Source organism: Scylla paramamosain, chromosome 25, assembly GCF_035594125.1.
Source record: "Scylla paramamosain isolate STU-SP2022 chromosome 25, ASM3559412v1, whole genome shotgun sequence".
Taxonomy (NCBI): domain Eukaryota; kingdom Metazoa; phylum Arthropoda; class Malacostraca; order Decapoda; family Portunidae; genus Scylla; species Scylla paramamosain.
The window spans coordinates 19,336,123-19,355,341 of record NC_087175.1 but is presented as its reverse complement, the minus strand read 5'-3'; the positions used below and the strand labels follow the sequence as shown (position 1 = coordinate 19,355,341).

General features: G+C 37.7%; 1 protein-coding gene and 1 long non-coding RNA gene across 12 annotated transcripts in view; one reads left to right on the top strand and one right to left on the bottom strand.

Annotated features, from left to right (window-relative positions):
• Positions 1-6,972: 6,972 nt before the first annotated feature.
• The window catches only part of LOC135113328 (mucin-2-like), a 69,654-nt gene continuing 57,407 nt past the window's right edge, over positions 6,973-19,219 (bottom strand). For all 11 annotated transcript variants that reach the window (XM_064028554.1, XM_064028558.1, XM_064028560.1 and 8 more), the window contains 2 exons: positions 12,518-12,669; positions 6,973-11,350 (listed from right to left, as the gene is read on the bottom strand). In XM_064028554.1, the coding sequence (XP_063884624.1) occupies positions 10,871-11,350; positions 12,518-12,669 (632 nt within the window). In that variant the 3' untranslated portion in view covers positions 6,973-10,870. The remainder of the gene's footprint in view (positions 11,351-12,517; positions 12,670-19,219) is intronic.
• On the top strand, positions 9,374-18,983 carry LOC135113330 (uncharacterized). The gene is made up of 3 exons (XR_010274787.1): positions 9,374-9,504; positions 11,513-11,610; positions 13,575-18,983. It is a non-coding gene; the product is annotated as an uncharacterized LOC135113330 (long non-coding RNA).

Below are 19,219 nucleotides of genomic sequence, written 5' to 3'. Positions count from 1 at the left end.
ATTATTATTATTTTATTTTATTGCTACGCTAATGTGAAGTTATTATAGATGATCATGTAGAAACTTTATATATCGATTTCTATATGTTTTGTTAGAGTCGAAGAAAGATAATTTATTTTTGTCTGCTTAGTGAAGACAGTGAAAAATTTGTCCTTGTGAAGAAATTGCGTACGTCACTGTTATGACGCACGTTTTATTCTTACCTCCTTTTTTTTCTTATGTAAGAGGGGTACTGGCTTAAAGAGCTACAAAAACTTGGAGGGAAAAAAAAAAGGGGGGGGGAGGGGTTCCCTCTCAAGTACCAGTCCCTAATCTAGCGACGCGTTAGCTTCCCTGGAACACTGCCACACTAATGGTTTGCATGGACACTTGGTGAAATAGAGGTATGGAGCATGACTCTAAAAAAACGAGCTCGTTGTGTGGAGACGAAACAGACCGTGCTAACTTTCTGCTTGACGTCACTTCGTGGATAGAACACTGCGGCTTGTACTTCACACTTCACACTTCACTTATCTAATTCCTCTTTCGTGCGTGTGTGTGTGTGTGTGTGTGTGTGTGTTGCATATCAAAAATTGCATCATTATAATATTAAATCATTATCGCATCTTAAATTTTATACAACTTTACTCTGGGGCCTAATATTAACAGTATTCCTGATCCATGTATATTATTACGGCTTTCGTACCCGCCTCGCCAACCACTAATCTCTCCAACTAACCATCGGCATTGAATACCGCTTTGACCATACCGAAACGGTATCATAAAGACGAAGCTTTAGAAACACGTCTCGACTCACGTCTCGATCGAGCTAACCGAGCTGACGACTGACTTTCATCTCCACACCTCGCTTCTCGCAGTTGGAACCATCATCACTCCTGCTGCTTGGATTCGGTAACATCGTCGTGGGTTAGAAGACGTGAGGGACGAACACACACACGTGCACTTACACTCTTCATTACGTACACGCCTGAGCTACTTATTTGTTTGTATTTTGGGTATATATTTGTTTTTCCTTATTGCTTATTATCTGGTACATGTTACATCAACTTTGTTACTTATTAACTTGTATATGTCCCAATAACTTATTGTTTATTGACTTGTGCATGTTTCGTCAACATTGATTTCCTTTATTGCTCATTAGCTTGTACATATAATGTTAACTGTACTACAAGACGCTTACTTGAACCCAAACGGGATCACTGTGTCCTAGACAAGTTGCACGCGCTGTGCCCGCTTCAGGTAGTGGATATTTAGTTTAATAATGATTGTAAGTTTTATTTCATACTCCTTCCACTACCTTACGGTACAAGAAAGGGTACAACACACCCCTAGTCAACCAACTTCTACCAGTGCTTCTAACAATATGTGTATCAGCGTCTGATTTCGAGTATATTCAACACCCTTTAGTATAAATTATTAGGGTTTTTCAAGTTCAACAGGCTGTAATGGAAGTTATTTGTTTATTCAAGGATGTTTTCATGATTATATTAGTAGTTTTACAAATATTTCGTATCTATGATGGTAAAAAAAAAAAAAATATCTCGGTAGCCTGGGAAAACCACATAAACTCGACGTAAAATTATATACCAATGCGTTGCTTTCATGATTCTAGTGGTAGTTTAAGAAGCATCATCAGCAACAGTAAAAACCCCATGAGAACCAGAATTAATATCTCTGTAGGCTGAGAAAATAGTTCATGTGAAAGAACAGAGCGTGGGAAAATATACTCTCTAGTGTGTTTCCATGATTCTAGTAATTTTATAAGAATTCTACATTAATGGTAAACCAGAATGAACATAGCTGTAACCCAAGAAAATAGTCAATATGAGGTACCAGTGCGTTATTTTCATGATTCTAGTGGTAGTTTAACAGCAATTCTGCAGCAATAGTTAAAAATAAATAGATAAATAAATAAAAACCCTTTGAGAACTAAATCTATCGTATCAGCATCCCAAGAAAACTGTCCATTAAGAAAAAAAAAAAAAAAGAGCGTGCAGGAAAATACATCAGTGCGTATTTACCCCAACAGAAAATAGCTTGTGTGTATCGGAAGCGGATGTTTTGACGTCACACTGTCTGACGTCACGGCCTTGGGAATGCCTGCCGCCCGTCTGCTGATGTCTGATAGCTCGCGGTACAGGAGAGCGTGTTGCTTGGATGGTGGCGCAGGCAGGGCTGAGGAACTGTATGTGTGTAGTAGTAGTAGTAGTAGTAGTAGTAGTAGTAGTAGTAGTAGTAGTGTTGTGTAGTGGTGGTGGTTGTGGTGGTGGTGATTTATTGTTGTATAAGCTGCATTCCGCAATGCTTTGTTCTATCATCAGCTTCATTTGCAGAAAGAGAGGGGCGAGGGATGAAAGAGGGGAGGGAGAAAAGGACGGGAAAAGGGATGTGAATGGGGAGAGGGAGAAGGCAGGCCTTAAAGATACACGTCAAAGGCAGCTCTAGCCAATGACAGCTGCCATGAAAAAGAAAAAAAATATATAGAATAAAGAAAGAAAGAAAATAGATATCGCATAAGTTAGAAGTAAAGATAGGGAAGTTGCTTCATCAAATCTGGAGTCAATTGAACATTATCATATACATTTCACTATACACAAAATTTGGTGACTCAAAAAAACACTTTTTTTTATTCTTATTAGCTTTGAATCAATTATTTTCAAAGGCCGCATTCGGGTTCTTTTTTTTCTTCATTGATAATGCTGAATCATTATTAAACTCCCAGTAGACTCAAAGAAACGCTATTCAGAACCTCAGTTACTTCTAGTAGTGTCTGTAAAAGTAGAAAAGATAAGATGCAGAGATTTCGACTTTTACTTATATGGTCTTGCTTCCTTATTTACAACAGTCCAGTCATCATATTTCTCTAGGGAAAGCTGCACTTTTAATGACGTTCAAACATCTCTTCCTCGTTTCAATATGTCCATTTATTATGTGTGTGTGTGTGTGTGTGTGTGTGTGTTTATCTAGTTGTGGTTTAAGGAAGGGGAGTAATGTCATAGTATCCCGTCTCTATATCTATCTAGTTTGGTCTTAAAAGCATGGGCAGTTACGGCATTGACAACGTCTTCAGAGTTTATTTAATTTATTCACTCTTCTGTGAGGAAAACTATACTTCTTGATGTCTCTTCTACAGTTAACTTTCTTCAACTTCTTACGGTGTCCCCCTTGTAATTTGTGTGTCTAAATTTATAAAACATTTTTTGTCCACATTTTCCATACCATTTATCATTCTATAGTGTGTGTGTGTGTGTGTGTTATAGGATTATTTATCAAGTAGCAACTTTTTAAGGCTAATTATATTTGTTTTCCTTTATTTTATTTTATTTATCTTTTTATTTTTTTCCGGAATCGGAGAAAGACTAAAGATTTTTATCAGAGAGAGAGAGAGAGAGAGAGAGAGAGAGAGAGAGAGAGAGAGAGAGAGAGAGAGAGAGAATAAACTTCCTGCGACCTTTCCTCTTCCTCTTCCCTATCTGAAAACAGTGAAGTGGCGTTATCTTAGTTCCTGGACAGCGAATACAGCCATTATCTGAATAATGAGGCATGAGCTGATAGTGTGTATATTTGAATCGGCTGCTTGTAACATCACACACGATATCATGACGCCGCTTTGTGCATATTTAATGTTCTCTTTTATAAACTTACATGTAAGAAGCTTGTAGCGTGATTCTAATATGACGCACGTTGTATACTGTGTGTGTGTTTACCTATCTGTATTTTTGCTGGATTGAGTAGAGTTCGTAAGTATTTTATTTGTTATGATTCTTATTCAGTAGTAGTAGTAGTAGTAGTAGTAGTAGTAGTAGTAGTAGTAGTAGTAGTAGTAGCAGCAGCAGTAGTAGTAGTGGCAGTAGTCAAAAAACTGTTACTATGTGTGTGTGTGTGTGTGTGTAATTAAATTTCAAAGCCGGTAGATAACAGATTGTGGTCTGATATATTGCAGTGTTTCTATAATGTGGTGAATGAAACCAGCCGTACTTTTATGTATTGATCTATTTATTTATATTTTTTTTATATTTTTACTTTTATTTTATTTTTTATTATTTATCCGTTTATTCCTTCCTTCAGTTTAATCTATTTGTTTATTTGTTTATTTATTATTTTTTTATTTGTATATATATATATATATATATATATATATATATATATATATATATATATATATATATATATATATATATATATATATATATATATATATATATATATATATATATAAAGTTGTTACTATTATTCGTTTTTTTTTTATTAATCGATTAATTAATGTATTTATTCATTTTTACTTTTTGGTTATTTATTAATTAATTAATTTAACTGTTTGTTGCTCCTTTGCCAGAATATGAACGTTCACCATGGTGTCGGTGTAAGTGGTGCGAGAGACGATAGCTTGCTTGTATTATTGTTGGTCTGACACTTTAGAGATAGATATAAATCAAGGAAATGTGTCTCTGAATTAGCTGAATAAATTGCCTTATAATGGGTCTTAAATAGTAATCATGGAAGTCTTTCATAATTTCTCTCTCTCTCTCTCTCTCTCTCTCTCTCTCTCTCTCTCTCTCCTTGGAATGACGTCAGGCAGTTCTTATTTTCAAAACTTTCACTATCTTATGCTCTCCTGTCTTTGCAGGGACATTTGTGACGGTGGGAGGAGATAAGGGGTAATCAGCGTGGTTCTAGGAAGTGAGGTGAGTTTGCGGCGATGCATATTGATAAACCAGCGAACAGGGATATCACTTGCACGATACTTGCCTCCCAAAATTATTCGGAAAGTATTGGGAACGCTAGTGCCGAGTCATGAGGAAGCTGTAAAAGATCAGTGTCCGTATTCTGAAACGCTTAGCCCTCTCATCACAATTATTTTCAAAAGCCACAGAAATGATTAGCCGGTTCCCCAAGAGTTCTCCCATTAATAATGCAATAAAGTTCACTAGAAACATAAAATACCCTTAAAACCCCGTGTAAAATCAACTAAAGTCTTTTGAATTGTGGAAGTGCAGCACGGAAGTGTTTCAGAATACGGCCCCTGTTAGATTTATGAATAAGGATGATAGATGGAAATAAACAGATGTTTCTTGCAGAGACTGCCACGTGTAGGCCTGACGGCTTCTTGCAGCTTCCTTTATTTTCTTGTCTTCTTGTGTATAGGTGACACTTAACATCACCTTTTTAATAGGAGCTGTCATTAGATGGATCAGCCTATGACTTAAGAAGTTCACACTTTTCCCATCCTCTCAATATTCTCCCAGTTCCTCACGTGTCAGTCCCAGTTCTTTCTCAACACAGGCCGGTATTCTGAAACGCTTTGCTCTCTCACCACGACTATTATCAAAGTCCTTTCGATTAGCCGGATTTTCAAGAGTGCTTCCCCTATTGATAATGTGGAAATCTTGTTAATCTGTCTGTAGGTTAAAAACTCGTGTAACTTCAACCATAGCCTTTTGATACTAGTGGAGATGCGGCGCAGAAGTGTTTCAGAATATGGCCCTATAATCGCCTATGATAGAGTAGCAGATAGATGGTTGTTTTATGCATTTCCCAAGCTTCTCTCATTAAAGAAACACCATCTGGTGCCTTTCAAATCAAGGGATGGCTGTGGTCACATCCATTAAGAGTACAAGAGGTGGGAACTGAAGAAGTTACTGGGAGAGGAGAGACGAGGAAAGCCCATAGGAGTTTGTTCATAGATCAACACGACCATACACCCCACAAGATAAGAGAGAAAAGTAAATGTTAAATTCGTCGAGAGAGAGAGAGAGAGAGAGAGAGAGCCTCACTCAAGTTGCAAAGGTTTTCCCTGACGAGTGAGGAGTTACTGTGCTGTTCTAGAGCATCTGATGTTTGGTGTGTGAAGGATGTTAGCCTTAGTCATAGACAGAACTATAACACGTGTTACTGCTCGTAACGGCAAAAGTTATTTCAGACCCACATGATGACACGAATCGTTTATTGAATCCAGTCAAAACCTGAAGACATATATGGATAGTCATAAACACTACTCTAGGCCAATAAGCTGTGTTATATAGTTATTACAGACTAAGGTATTCTTATACAGATAGTTGCTAATATTACACAGGTAGTTGTTAAACTCACGTGTTTTGGGTCTTCGGGTGATCGTCAGACAGTACGCACGTCCTTCTTGACAATTACTCTTATCTACCTTCGTTCCCTGCAGTAACGCACGTCCTGCCAGCTCGGGTGTCCTCAGCAATGTGTCCCTATCATCCTCAGTTACTGCCTGGGTCCCTACACTGCCTATCGCTATCCATTAGCGATGGGAATAAGGTCGGTCTTATCTTAGTTTCATGTCATAACAAGCATCCTTCATCTCCTTACGTCAACACTCAGGCCGTACAAGAAATTCGCTGATTAGGCCTCGTCTTGGTCCTCGCCCTGACCTCCAGGTCCTTCCTTTCCTCATCAACAGCCTCGCTCGTTCAACGACCCCTCCTTGCATCCACTCGGCAGTAACAACACGAACTCTTGCCATGAGGTTGTGGGTAGTACTGCAGGAGTCCAGCACTTCTCTTAAAGAATGTGGGTGAATTAAATGCACACACAAAAGAGGAAGGACTGGCATATATCATGAGCCAAGTATTTACCTTCATTTTGGAAAATGCATTTGAACATTTTCTTGAGCCTTTGGAGGAGGTTTTGGAAGGTGTCAAAAAATTAAGAAGGCAAGTTGTTAGATGGCCAGTATCATTATTACATTGCAGAATCATGGTTTACACAGTCAAATGCAAAACTCTTTTGGTGCACCTTATAACCAGTGTGCGTGTTTACTTACGCAGTTTAGATCTCTTCATTAACAGGTATGTGTGGCCGTGAACCTTCCTTAAAAATATAAATAAATTAATTAATCCAGAGATGCCAAGTAGTTATTATCCACAGATTAAAGGACGTGTGTCAGATCCAGTAAATAAAGGAAAAATCTCCAGTTTTCAAGTCTAGTTAGGAATAGAGAAACCACCATTTTTTCAGACCTATGTTTTTATTATTAACCCAATATGGAGACTCACAAATCATTCTGTGTGAACACAGGAATATGACTAGAAGATACTGACTAGGATAAATGTAATCACGACTAGTTAATATTGCTGGTCAACCAACCACTACTGCACGCATCAGCCTTGGACACTTGGGACAAGTAGAGGGAAGGAGGAAGGCAGTCTTAGGTCAGATGTGGCTCCTGCTCCTCAGTATTATCTGCTACCCATACTGGCCTCCACAGCAAGGACAGAAGCTATAAATAGATCATATCTTTTGACCACCTGCTTTGTTTCTTATCACTGCCTGTGTTAACACTGGACTGTGTGGTCTCCCTTCTAACAGCTGCTTGTTTTCCTCTTCCTCATCCTCTCCCTAACTGACACTGACACTACTAGTCGTTAACTTTGCTGAATAATCTCCGTTCCAGCCCAGAAAAGATTAAAGTCTGCTAAAAAGGAGTTCACATAGAGAGATAAAGGTTCCTCAAGTGTTCAGCACCCCCTCTACAGCAATCCAATGCACACTTGACACAATAACATTCCAGTAACAGTATATACCTTTCTTAGGATATATATATGTATATAAATAACAAGAGTAAATTACAGGACTCCCATACAAAGGGAAACACTATAACAGAGATACACATCAATGTACTGCCCACTGTGGTGCTGGACTTTCAATATACAAAAACATTAACTCAAGTGCTTGCCACTGGAGGTTAGATGCTTGGCTGTGACAACACTGTCAATGATATAATTAATGAAACTTAATCACTTCTGTAGCTCCCACACACATGGAAAGCACTGTAACCTACCCTCACTTTGGCCATGAATATAAATTTCATCTATGTAGCAATGGTTTGCGAGCACACAATCAGACATGGCTGACTGACTACACAAATCCTGGCCAATCCCCAAAGCCCATAAACAACATAATTATTACAGAAGTAAACACACCTACTTACTCACCAACAGCTAAAAAATACTTCTTAAAAATGCAGTCAGTACATTCATTCTCAGTTAGTGAAGGAAAACTGTACAAGAGACAAGTTAGTAGTTTGAAGGAGTAACACAGGTCACAGGTCACCCTGGATGTGGTGGTAATGGGACAAAGCAAAGAATGTGCAGCCTCAGTGATGCTCTTGAGTCCTTGAGACACACTGTGGCGGCAGCATTCTTCTGCTCTTGTGAGATATGAAGCTGGCAATCTTAAAAATATATGTGAGATATGCCTATAAAGAACTGCAGTGAAGGTTATAGAAGTCAAGGTTCAGAGATGAGATAAACAGCAATGATTCCCTTGTCACATGACTAGAAAAAACACAGTCCATTATCTGAAAAATGCACGAATCAACCTGGTCAATGCACAACTTAAATAATTATACTTACAAACAATGTGACCAGCCTACAACATTCTTTTACATTATTGTCAAGGCATTTGTGAGAGAGAGAAAAGAGTGTGTGTGAGTGTAAGACATTAGGTCTTGAGGATCACATGTTGGACTTGAGATATCCAGATTCAGCCTCCCATTGAGAGCTAAGTTTCTGTATTCCAATCTGTGGGTAAAGCGAGGCCTTTCACAAACCACACACCCCATTCTCTTCCTCAAGGAGATAGTTATACCATTAGTGTGTCTGTGCGCATGTGTACGTCTGAACAAGCATAATTTTTTTTCCATTTCACTCCTCACCTATTCTTTATCAACTGACACTGAACTATGGATTGATTTATAGGAGTCAGTGAGCAGAGCAAAATGGGGGAAAAAACATACAAGTCTGACATTCATGTAGGAGGTGGTCAGAGGAAATTAACATACATCAAGATTCCTGATAGTGAATAAGAAGTATCTTACTTCTTACAGTTTTTATAGTTAAATAAGGTTAAGGCAGTGAGTGTGGAATCTGTTGTATTAGTAATGTCACGGAACTGTTATTGTCTATGAGGTTATCTCTAACACTAAAGAATTCCTACAAGGTGTCTATGGATAAAGGAGTGCTACTGAATCTCCTCACTCAATGAACTACAAAATGGAACCCTTTATCTGTCATGCACATACTGAGAGCACTTCTGTCAAATGTTGCATGACAAACAAACCTCAAGACTTTGCACATCAGTAGTGTGAATATAGCACTTTTAGTCATCAGTAAGATGCACTGCATGGCTTTGTTGGTCTCTCAGTAAACCTGATTAATGTTGGCACAAATAAACAATAAGTATAAAAATATGCATCCTCTCAAATGGACAAAACCATCCCAGTATTTCAATGTTCATTCCTCAATCCATTTCTCGCCACGCTCAACCATAATCCTGGCCACAGAAACAGGAGGAGAAATAGGAGTGTTTGGCTTACATAGCTGAGCTTTTTTTTTTTTTCTTTACTTTCATCAGAGTTCATCTAGAGAAGCACTGTGCAAGAAGTTGAATGACTACATGTGTCTCATGCATAGATTACCTGCTTGAAGAGAGAAAGTAACACACAAAACTACAGAACTCCTTTTGAAACAGACCAGAAGGGTAAGTTAAAGTCACGAGAGTAAGATGAGAAAGAGTGTAAGCAATGACTGCAGTGTGTGTGTGTGTGTGTGTGTGTGTGTGTGTGTGTGTGTGTGTGTGTGTGTGTGTGTGTGTGTGTGTGTGTGTGTGTGTGTGTGTGTGTGTGTGTGTGTGTGTGTGTGTGTGTGTTTGAATTTAAATTATACCTGAATTCTGCATTAGTAAGTGACACTGTTCAAGTCTTTTGTGATTTTAAAACAGTCACACATACTCATGCATCTCTTCTAACCCTTTCACAGCAAGACATTTAACCATATTCATATTTTTAAACTTATTTTTGTACTACAGTCTCTTGAATAGTTCTGTAACCCAGAAGACAAAAATTAACCTCCTATTCTCTTTGCTTTATTTGAATCTTAAGAGCCACAGCAGTAAAAAGGGCTAACACATGCACACACACTCAGTTAATAACACATTGTCTGGACTGTTTGTGTAGACAGGGCAGTAAAAAGCCACTTCTTCTACCCTCAGAGATGAGTGAATCAGATCCCATTTCTAACACTGATAAAAACAGGACATAATTATTGGGCACTTGAGCCAGGACAGATACCACTGTAACCATCACGATTACTTACAAAACATTATCCAGCAACTCATTTCCATGTGAAGCAAGTAACTGGAGCAGCAGAAACAAAAGCTGAAGATTAAAGTTGAATAAGTTACCCAAGAAAAGAACAAGAGTGTTGATAAGTACAAGACTGCCTTCAATTCTCTGCAGGACTCATGGAAAGGTCCAATAGGAACACAGGAATGCCAAGGAGAACCATAAACAAGAGATGAAGAGAGTGCCAATCCTCATCAAACAACCAGAACTGAATAACTGAAATATGCAGGCCAATCCACTGGTGACAGCATCTTTAATTATTTTTTTGTCTCTTCTACATGTGAATGAGACTAGCTGAGGTCACAAAAAGATCTAAGAACTCTCCACTCAATTACACTTCTCAAAAATGATGTTAGAGGGAAAGAATTTTTAAAAGTTGGCTAAATCAATAACAGATGAATGGTTACCAAGTCCTTGCATCCTTAAATGGCAATATTACTGGACAAAGTCTGTGATGTCAAGAATGGCAGCAGAATCATCACTAGATTACCTCGCTATCTGCTTGTACCACACATTTGCCTTAGTTGAGTTCCTGAAGAGGGAAAGAAGGTGGCTTTTTATGGTAGTGGTGTGTGTGTGTGTGTGTGTGTGTGTGTGTGTGTGTGTGTGTGTGTGTGTGTGTGTGGGTTTGCTTATTCTACTTATACTTCCAAATTCAATGTTATCTCATTCTACCACTAGCCTTTTGTGTTAAGAGGGAAAAGTATTGCATTATGGAGCCAATTACTTCTTAGGGTTTTGGCTAGGCTTTGTTGTTTTGGTTTTGGGGACTTCCTCCTCCTCTGTCTCCTCTTCTTCCTCCTCTTCCTCCTCCTCCTCTTCTTCTTCCTCTTCCTCCTCCTCCTCCTCTTCTTCAGATTCTTCCTCCTCTTCTTGTTTCTTTTGCACTGTTGGAACAGACTTTGTAACGGTTTTGACAACCGTTTGTTTGGTTGTGACTGGTGCCTTCTTCACTACTACTTCAGACTCTGTTGTTTCTTCTTCTTCTGACTCCTCCTCCTCCTCCTCTTCTGACTCCTCTTCCTCTTCTTCCTCCACTTGCTTTTTAGGGACTACTTTTCTTATAACTCTGACTACAACTTCCTCTTCTTCCTCACTCTCCTCCTCCTCCTCCTCTTCTTCCTCTTCACTCTCCTCTTCCTCCTCCTCCTCCTCTTCTTCCTCTTCTTTCTTTTCCTGACCCTTGACTGGAGCTGCCGCGCTCTGTGTAGCATGAAAACATTAACTTTATATTTCAAAATATTTATCTTGTATAAACTGAAAAATCCTTGCTATCATTACTCATCATTTAAAGAGAAAGCACTTATAACTAAAGAATGCATCTTTAAGTTCCACAGTTTACTTAATGAATCCATCAATACACAGGTGTCATGTAACTTCAACTGAATGGCTGTGTGTGAGTGGTGGACAGCAGTCAAGTGCCTCGCAAGAAAGTGGCTTAGAAACACAGGAAGCCCAGACAGGTCAGTGGCTTGCTGGGCGTGTTTAACTCCTCAGTGTCCGTAGGTTATTCTCTTGCTATATCTTTCTGTTGGTCTTCACCATTTGAACAATGAACACATTACAATAATTGCAATATTAATAAATATTGCACTATGGCTTCAGAAGAGCAGAGCAGCACCTGTAGATTTATTTACTTTAATTGTTCTTATATCAAATGTTTGGCTAACTATATTTCTTATATGCCATTATTGTTACAGGATATGCATGTCTTATCAGACAATACCACAAGTCTCATGTGTCACAAGACGAGCAGCTTCATCTTTGTATTATAGTTTGTAAATGTTACACTTCATGCAGTCAGTACCAGCACATAACCTGCCCCTTCCTTAACACTCATGAGAAGTATTTTGTTAAATGACAGACAAACTTAAAAAGGATATTACCAGCTTATGATATCAAGTTATTACTAGCTTATGATACTAAACAAAAGTGTTGCCTGCAAACACTTAGGTAAATTGCACTGCAACCAGATCTGACTAATTATTTAATCTAGACTAATTCCATTTAGGTGAGGAGTGCTTACCCAGTTCACATTACAAGGTTTCTGGATTCAAAGAGTATGGATTAGAAAGGTTTTAGTGTACGTAATATTCTAACAATATACCAATAGGAGTTGTCTTCATCTTTCATTCTTCATTCCAGTCAACTCTGGAACTCCCTCTCTGCTTCAGTATTTCCTCCTTCCCATGACTTAACCATTTCAAGAGGGAGGTTTCGAGACACTTATCCTCCAATTTTGGCTAATCCTTTATGAACTGGCACTTCAGTGGGTCTTTTTTTTTCTACCCATGGCCAGTGCTCCTCTTTTCCCATGAGATGCTGCCTCCCCTTCCCTTGGCAACCCTGCCATAATAATGATTAGGTTACCTTAGGTGGTGCGGGTGGCTTGGTGGGCGTTGGCTGCGTCTGGGTCTTAGGGCTGGACTTTTGAGTGGCGGGAGTGGCAGCGGCAGCAGAGGCTTTGGTGGCATCTTGGCTGGGCATGGAGGTGGAGGTTGTGGTGGTGGTGGTGCTGTCATCTGGAATGTGACAAATGTTAATTATATACACATTCATTGACAAAAAACATAATCAAAGCAGGGTGCCCTTAGCTGGCACACTCCACTGCCCGCTGCATCCTAGCTATGAGTGCTCCTACAAGGCTTACACTGGGTTAATTTATTTCCTGCAATATGTTAGAGATGATCAATGAGATGGGGAAATATTACCTATATAACAGGAAGGAAGGCTTGTCAAGGTATCCTGCTTGCCTGGAATGCTTTCCTCAATGCAGTCATGTGGAACAATAATTTGAGATTTTTGTTGGACCAAAACAGCAGAGCACCTGATGGTCACTACTTGCATCCTTTTATCACCAACTCTTCCAGTCTCAATTGCCCAAGAGTTCAACATCATAAAAACTATATAACTGGCGATTCTGTCACACATTTAGATTTGCAATGAATGGAAAGGTTGGCAATTAAATTTATATGCACAATTTGTACATTTGTTGCCACTAAGTTTGTCCAACTAACACTGTTCATTGTTGTCCCACTTGACTCCACCTTGGCACTGCCTTGAAGCACAGAGGCAGACACACTGATAGGTGTATATTTATTCTCATTCCTTACAGGTATTCACCTAAGTAAGAAGACATGTATGTTAACCTTTCTTTACCTCCACATGTTTACCTTTTCAAGGTTTACTTTTAAAATCATAAAGAACAGTGAGAATGTACAATAAACTACTGTACTATTAATGTGCAGGTGGTGGTAATTTACAATCTGGTACAAAATCATGAAGTGTAGCTTACTCATAATGGCTGAAGCATGACAACTGCTCTTCCTCCACTACAGCCTCCTTTAAACACCTTATAACTAGATAGAGCTTAAGATTATATAAGAAGTTTTCAATAGATGCAAAATTTGATGGATGTCATCTACAGATACTGAAGTTTTGAGACAACACTCTGCTGCTGGTTACTAAGAAGCCCAAAGGTACAAGCTCATACACAAGACAATGCAGTTCCAATGGATTTACTTCGTCATCATTCTCTTCAGACCAAAGCAAGACTTTGCTCGGGTTCACCAGCTGAGTACTTCTGTCTTGGTATACTTTTTCTCAGAAAAACAAATTTTTAGTGACTCACTGATTCACTGATGGCAAATGTGGTCACTTTAGCTGGTGATTCAGTGCTTGTGTTGCTGGCACACCAAGCATGACTTGCTCTCCCTCATGAGCACTGTGGTCTAAGTGAGGCGGCAACAGGTATTGGTATTGTATGGAGCAAAAGTATTGGCTTTTAATATAGTAATGTACACCAAACACACTGACTTCAAGCAAAGTATTTCAATTTCATAAAGTTACAAAATATTACATGAGCCAGAAATCAGGAACTGAGAGTCTGTGTACCAAATAATACAACCATGATCATGCCACATACACACACACACACACACAGAGCTACCTCATCGCTTGGTTCACATCCCTCAGCAAGACAATCCATGAGTCATATCAAGAGAGCAACAATCCCACACCACACAGTGCAGACAGGAAGACACACAGTATCATCTCGAAGTACATCCTCAGTCACATGCACATCCCTTACTGCTACACCACAATCTGAGTGTCTCCCATGGTCATTAATTTACTGCTATAACCACACATTGTGTTATACTAGAAGGGACTTTTCAAACTAAACAATGCTCAAAGTCACCAAGAGATCAGGATGACATTATGGGTATAAAAAAAAAGGTAGATTTTTGAGAATTCCACAAAATTCCATCATGGATTTTTTTTTCTCAGGTAATGACTGTAAATGTTTAAAAAAAAAACTCATGGTCTAGACTGAAGAAAAGACAAGCTTTTCATTAATTTTATACCTCAAAATCAGAACGCCTCCTTTAGAACATGTTTGCACCACATCTTAGAACCAAAAATACAACAACTAAAAATAAACAAAAAAGTTAACAAAAATCAAATAGAAAATGACATGGTTAAGGAGAGAAAGAAACAGCACATGCAAAAATTTTGGATCCCTATATTAACAAGACTTTTCCTTTCCTGCTCCAGTTATCAAATCTTCACATCCACTACTGGTTTATGAAAACTGACACTTTGTGACTCTGAGCATGCCAAGGGGTGCACTGGGAGGAAGACTTTGGTATGGCAGACTAGGTGGTAGAAAAGCCCTTTTAAGAGTACAGCTTTAGAGGAAGGGCTGTATTGGGAGACCTAATGTGGAATGGCATTGTAGGAAGCAATGAAATGGAGGGACTGCTTAAACTGCATTCAGATGTGGAATGGCATTGTGGGAAGCAATGAAATGGAGGGGCTGCTCAAACTGCATTCAGATAATTCACTAATACCACACTCTTGCCTTTAAGGGTCAGGGCGGCCAGCACAAGCATCACCAATGCCGCGAGGAAGAGGCAGATGTGAGGCAGTGTGACAGAAGAACAAGGCAGTGGCAAAGGAGAAGGGAGAGAGAAACCAAGGTATGGACACAAAGGATGGGAGGAATGGATGAAAAGGATGAAGAGAGAGAAGTTAGGGAATATAAAACTTAAGGACAGGAAACAGTTTAAGAAATAAAGGATGAAAAGAATCAAGATACAAAATGAAGATGAGGGATAAGAGAAAATATAAATGAAAGAAGAGATAATAGTAATAAAAGAAAGACCACACAATTTTTTCAGCAAAAAGATATATTAGTAAGAAATTTTCAAAGAAAAATAAAAAATGAAAAATCTAAATATCTCAACAAAAGCAGCCTTTAAAACATCACAATGAATGTAATGCATAAAAAACCTCAGGAATGAACTTTCCAAAAAATTGCAAGATAGGAGCTGTTTTACAAATGAATACATATCACATCACAACATCGTGTGCTTCTGGCATCTGATTCCTGCATGCATATATGTGAGCTTTAGTCAGAGGACTTAATAAGTTATTAGAAATTTTCACGCAAGGAACATGATATCACAGCCTAACTTAAACAGTGAGCAAAAATATTTGTACAAAAAGCAACGAACAGATCAATGTCAACCATTCTGGATGACTATTTGCTGAGTGAAAATTATCAATGACAAGAAACATCCTTCTGCGTCATATAAGTTAACAAACTGCTTAATATAAACCACGTTAATCTCAAAACAACTTGCAAGGCTTGATTATTTAATCAAATGTAGTGTAAAAGGCAATGAGAAATATTTTCTGTAGACTACAAAAATCTTTCAAGATAATAAAGCAGAAATATAGACAAAAAAAAATAAAATAAAAATATGGGAGCAATAAGATAAGCTCCTATTAAATAATAAGTTGACCACTGATGACAATGGCATGGTTTCCTTACTTAACCTAATGTTCAGTAAAGTTTTTACCAAAGTAAAATAATTCCTGAACTACTGAATGCATCTCAAGATTGTTGTACAGAAATGCTCACCACATATTAAACAATCACATAAGGTGTGCAAAATCAAGGAAAAAAAATAGTGAAAATAAATGTATAAGACCTGACAAAGAACCACTGCACATAAAAAAATGCAGCATCCAGTCAGGAAATCATAATAATATTCAGTAAATCATTACCTCAGTACATTACTTGTGTATGGAAAAGGGCAAGCATAATGCCACTCTTCAAAACAGGCTAATAACAAGCTCCTCATTATCATTTGATCAGTCTGATGACATTTATTGTAGTTATAAAGCAAAAATCATCAAACAAAATTGTGTCACTACTTCAAATTAAACAACAGAAAAAAAGCACAAGACTTTTTTTGTAATAACAGATTATGCCCAGCCATCTATTAGCATCTCAGACAACATATTCTTGAGGAAATTATCATTTGGTTTTCATAATGTTTATTAATGACTTGTGGTTGTGGTAGAAGATAGTAAACTAATTAAGAAAAAAGAAACAGCCCAATACAATTAAAGAAATCAAAATCTTTCTGAGACCTTCAGGTAAACTGTTTAATAACAAATACATAAACTAACAGACATGAAGACTACTTAAGATCAATTTAGTGAGATACCTGAGTCATCTCTAGTATCTGACAATAAATGGGAAATGTGAATCCCCACTCAATAAATCTTTTAGTCACTGCTGCCTACCCTCTGTACTGATGTTAAGGGTGATCCTTAGCCCTAATGCCAGGCAGGCCACCTTGCTTAGAACAAAGGTCATGGTGGACTGCTTCTATATGACACTATTTAACTGTTTTCTTTATCTTTTGAAAGGTGAGTGTTTTTACTTCATCTTTTAGGGGGGGAATCTATATATCATCACATTAAGGAGCCCATGGTAAACAAGTCCAGCCTTCTTTGATATCATCACAGCTGCCCATCCACCATGATGCTTCCCGCTGAGACCAGACACACCAACCCTTGCTCTACAATTTTGAATAATACAGTGGCTTGTAATTACTTTGCTCAACCACCTACTTATATCTCAATGATAATACATAATGCTTATTCTGATATTTGTAGATAATGCACATGTCATCACAAACCTGTATCTATGATTGGAATGTACATGGCTTTTAATCATGTGATGCCACTACACTCAGGCACACAAAGAATTGCACAGTGGCTTTCAAACTAAATTTGTTCATGGGTACTTTCTTTAATTGCCTATTTATGTTTCCTATGATGATTTGTAATTTCAATGTACATGTTACTGGTATTCATAGTTAATGTAAATACAACTGGACGAACATATTTCTAATTGGTACAAATTGTATGTAATTCAACTCAAATAAATGCATTCTTTCTTATCCCTCCTAGAGAGAGAGAGAGAGAGAGAGAGAGAGAGAGAGAGAGAGAGAGAGAGAGAGAGAGAGAGAGAGAGAGAGAGAGAGAGAGAGAGAGAGAGAGAGAGAGAGAGAGAGAGAGAGAGAGAGAAAGGTGGGGGGCTGTTAGTAATGTACATTTCATTTTAAAGATATGTACTTCAAGAGGTGTTTACATAAACTATGAATATCAGTAATATATAGGAATTCCAAAGGATTGTAAGAAATATATAGACAACTGAGGAGAGTAACACTGAAAAAATTTTGTTTGAAAGCCATGATGTAATGTATTGAGCATCTGGTGTAGTGCAGGAACTGTACATAACAATCATGGATGTGTGACTCTGGTGACATTTATTTTAGTTATGAAAACCATTAATATATGTGTAACAAACTGCTGTAGGAGGCAAGAACAAGCAGATGAGAAATCCTACTACAAATATGTTATTCAAAGCTGTAGTGTGAGATTTTGTGTGACTGGTCTCAGTAGGAACAGCATGACTGTGGGCAGTCCATGACATCATCAAAGTGAGTGGGGGCTCGTTTCGCCAGGGATTAATGGCGTAACTATGGTAATATGAAATCAACCTTATTTTACTGATCTCTTAGATGTGAAGTACAGTGACAGCACCTGATGTTGCACCACAGGAAGTACTACAGCCTGTCTGCATGGTGTGCAAATGTCTTCCTGGGAGAAAGTTCGTCTCTTCCTGAATGTTCTTTCCCATAAAATAAACAAAACTATCAAATAGCAGTATTAATCTATTGCTGTAAGATAAATATACAACAGCAGGAAACACCTAGAAAGATCTGATGGTGGACCACATGTTAATTTAAGAAAAAAAATTTTGGCAATTTACTTGCTGCTGTTGCATGCTGTTATTGTATTTTCATCACACCAATGTAGATAGATCAATACATGCTATTTAATTTTTTTGTTCATTTTACATGAAAAGAGAATATTTATAAAGAAAATAACTCTCCCAGGCAGAAAACATTCTTACACTTCACAGATGACCTCAAGTATTGCAGTTATGGAAGGTAACATTTAGTTTGTGAATTTGTGTTTCCAGAAGTGAATTTTTTGTTTCCAGTGCTCAGCTCTGCTTTTCAGAATTCAAAACTTCATAAATGGGACATGGATATAACTGTTGCATCTAACAGGACATACATAAGTACACACACATACAGAAATGTAGAAGAGGAAGAGAAGAAAAAAGGAAGAGAAAAGGAGGAGGAAGATTGATTAAGGAGTCATAATAAAAGGAAGAGTAGGAGGTAACAGGAAAAGGGAATAGGAACTACAAGAGCTGGAAATGTTAATGCTGGTTCGCGATCTCTGAAAGACAGAGGAACAGAAATGCAAGAAGAAATACAATGCAGTGCTAAAGCTTTATGCTGCTGCTGCTGCTGCTGCCTATTTAGTTGTTAGGTTTTTTGATTGCTAAAAAAAATATCTATGATGTTACTGTTAATATATAGTGTGTGTGTGTTTTTGTGTTATGTGTGGATATGCAAACATAATGCTAGAATGTAAATAAAAATAAAAACAAATAAAAAAATTGTTTTATAATATATATATATATATATATATATATATATATATATATATATATATATATATATATATATATATATATATATATATATATATATATATATATTCACATTAATGTCACACAAGCAATTTAAGGTTCTCTTTTTATCAAACCATCCACTGAAGATTTAGAGATTATTTTTTAATAGTGTATGGTTCAGAGTTGAAATGAATTACCCAAGAAGTAACAGTGACAAGTAA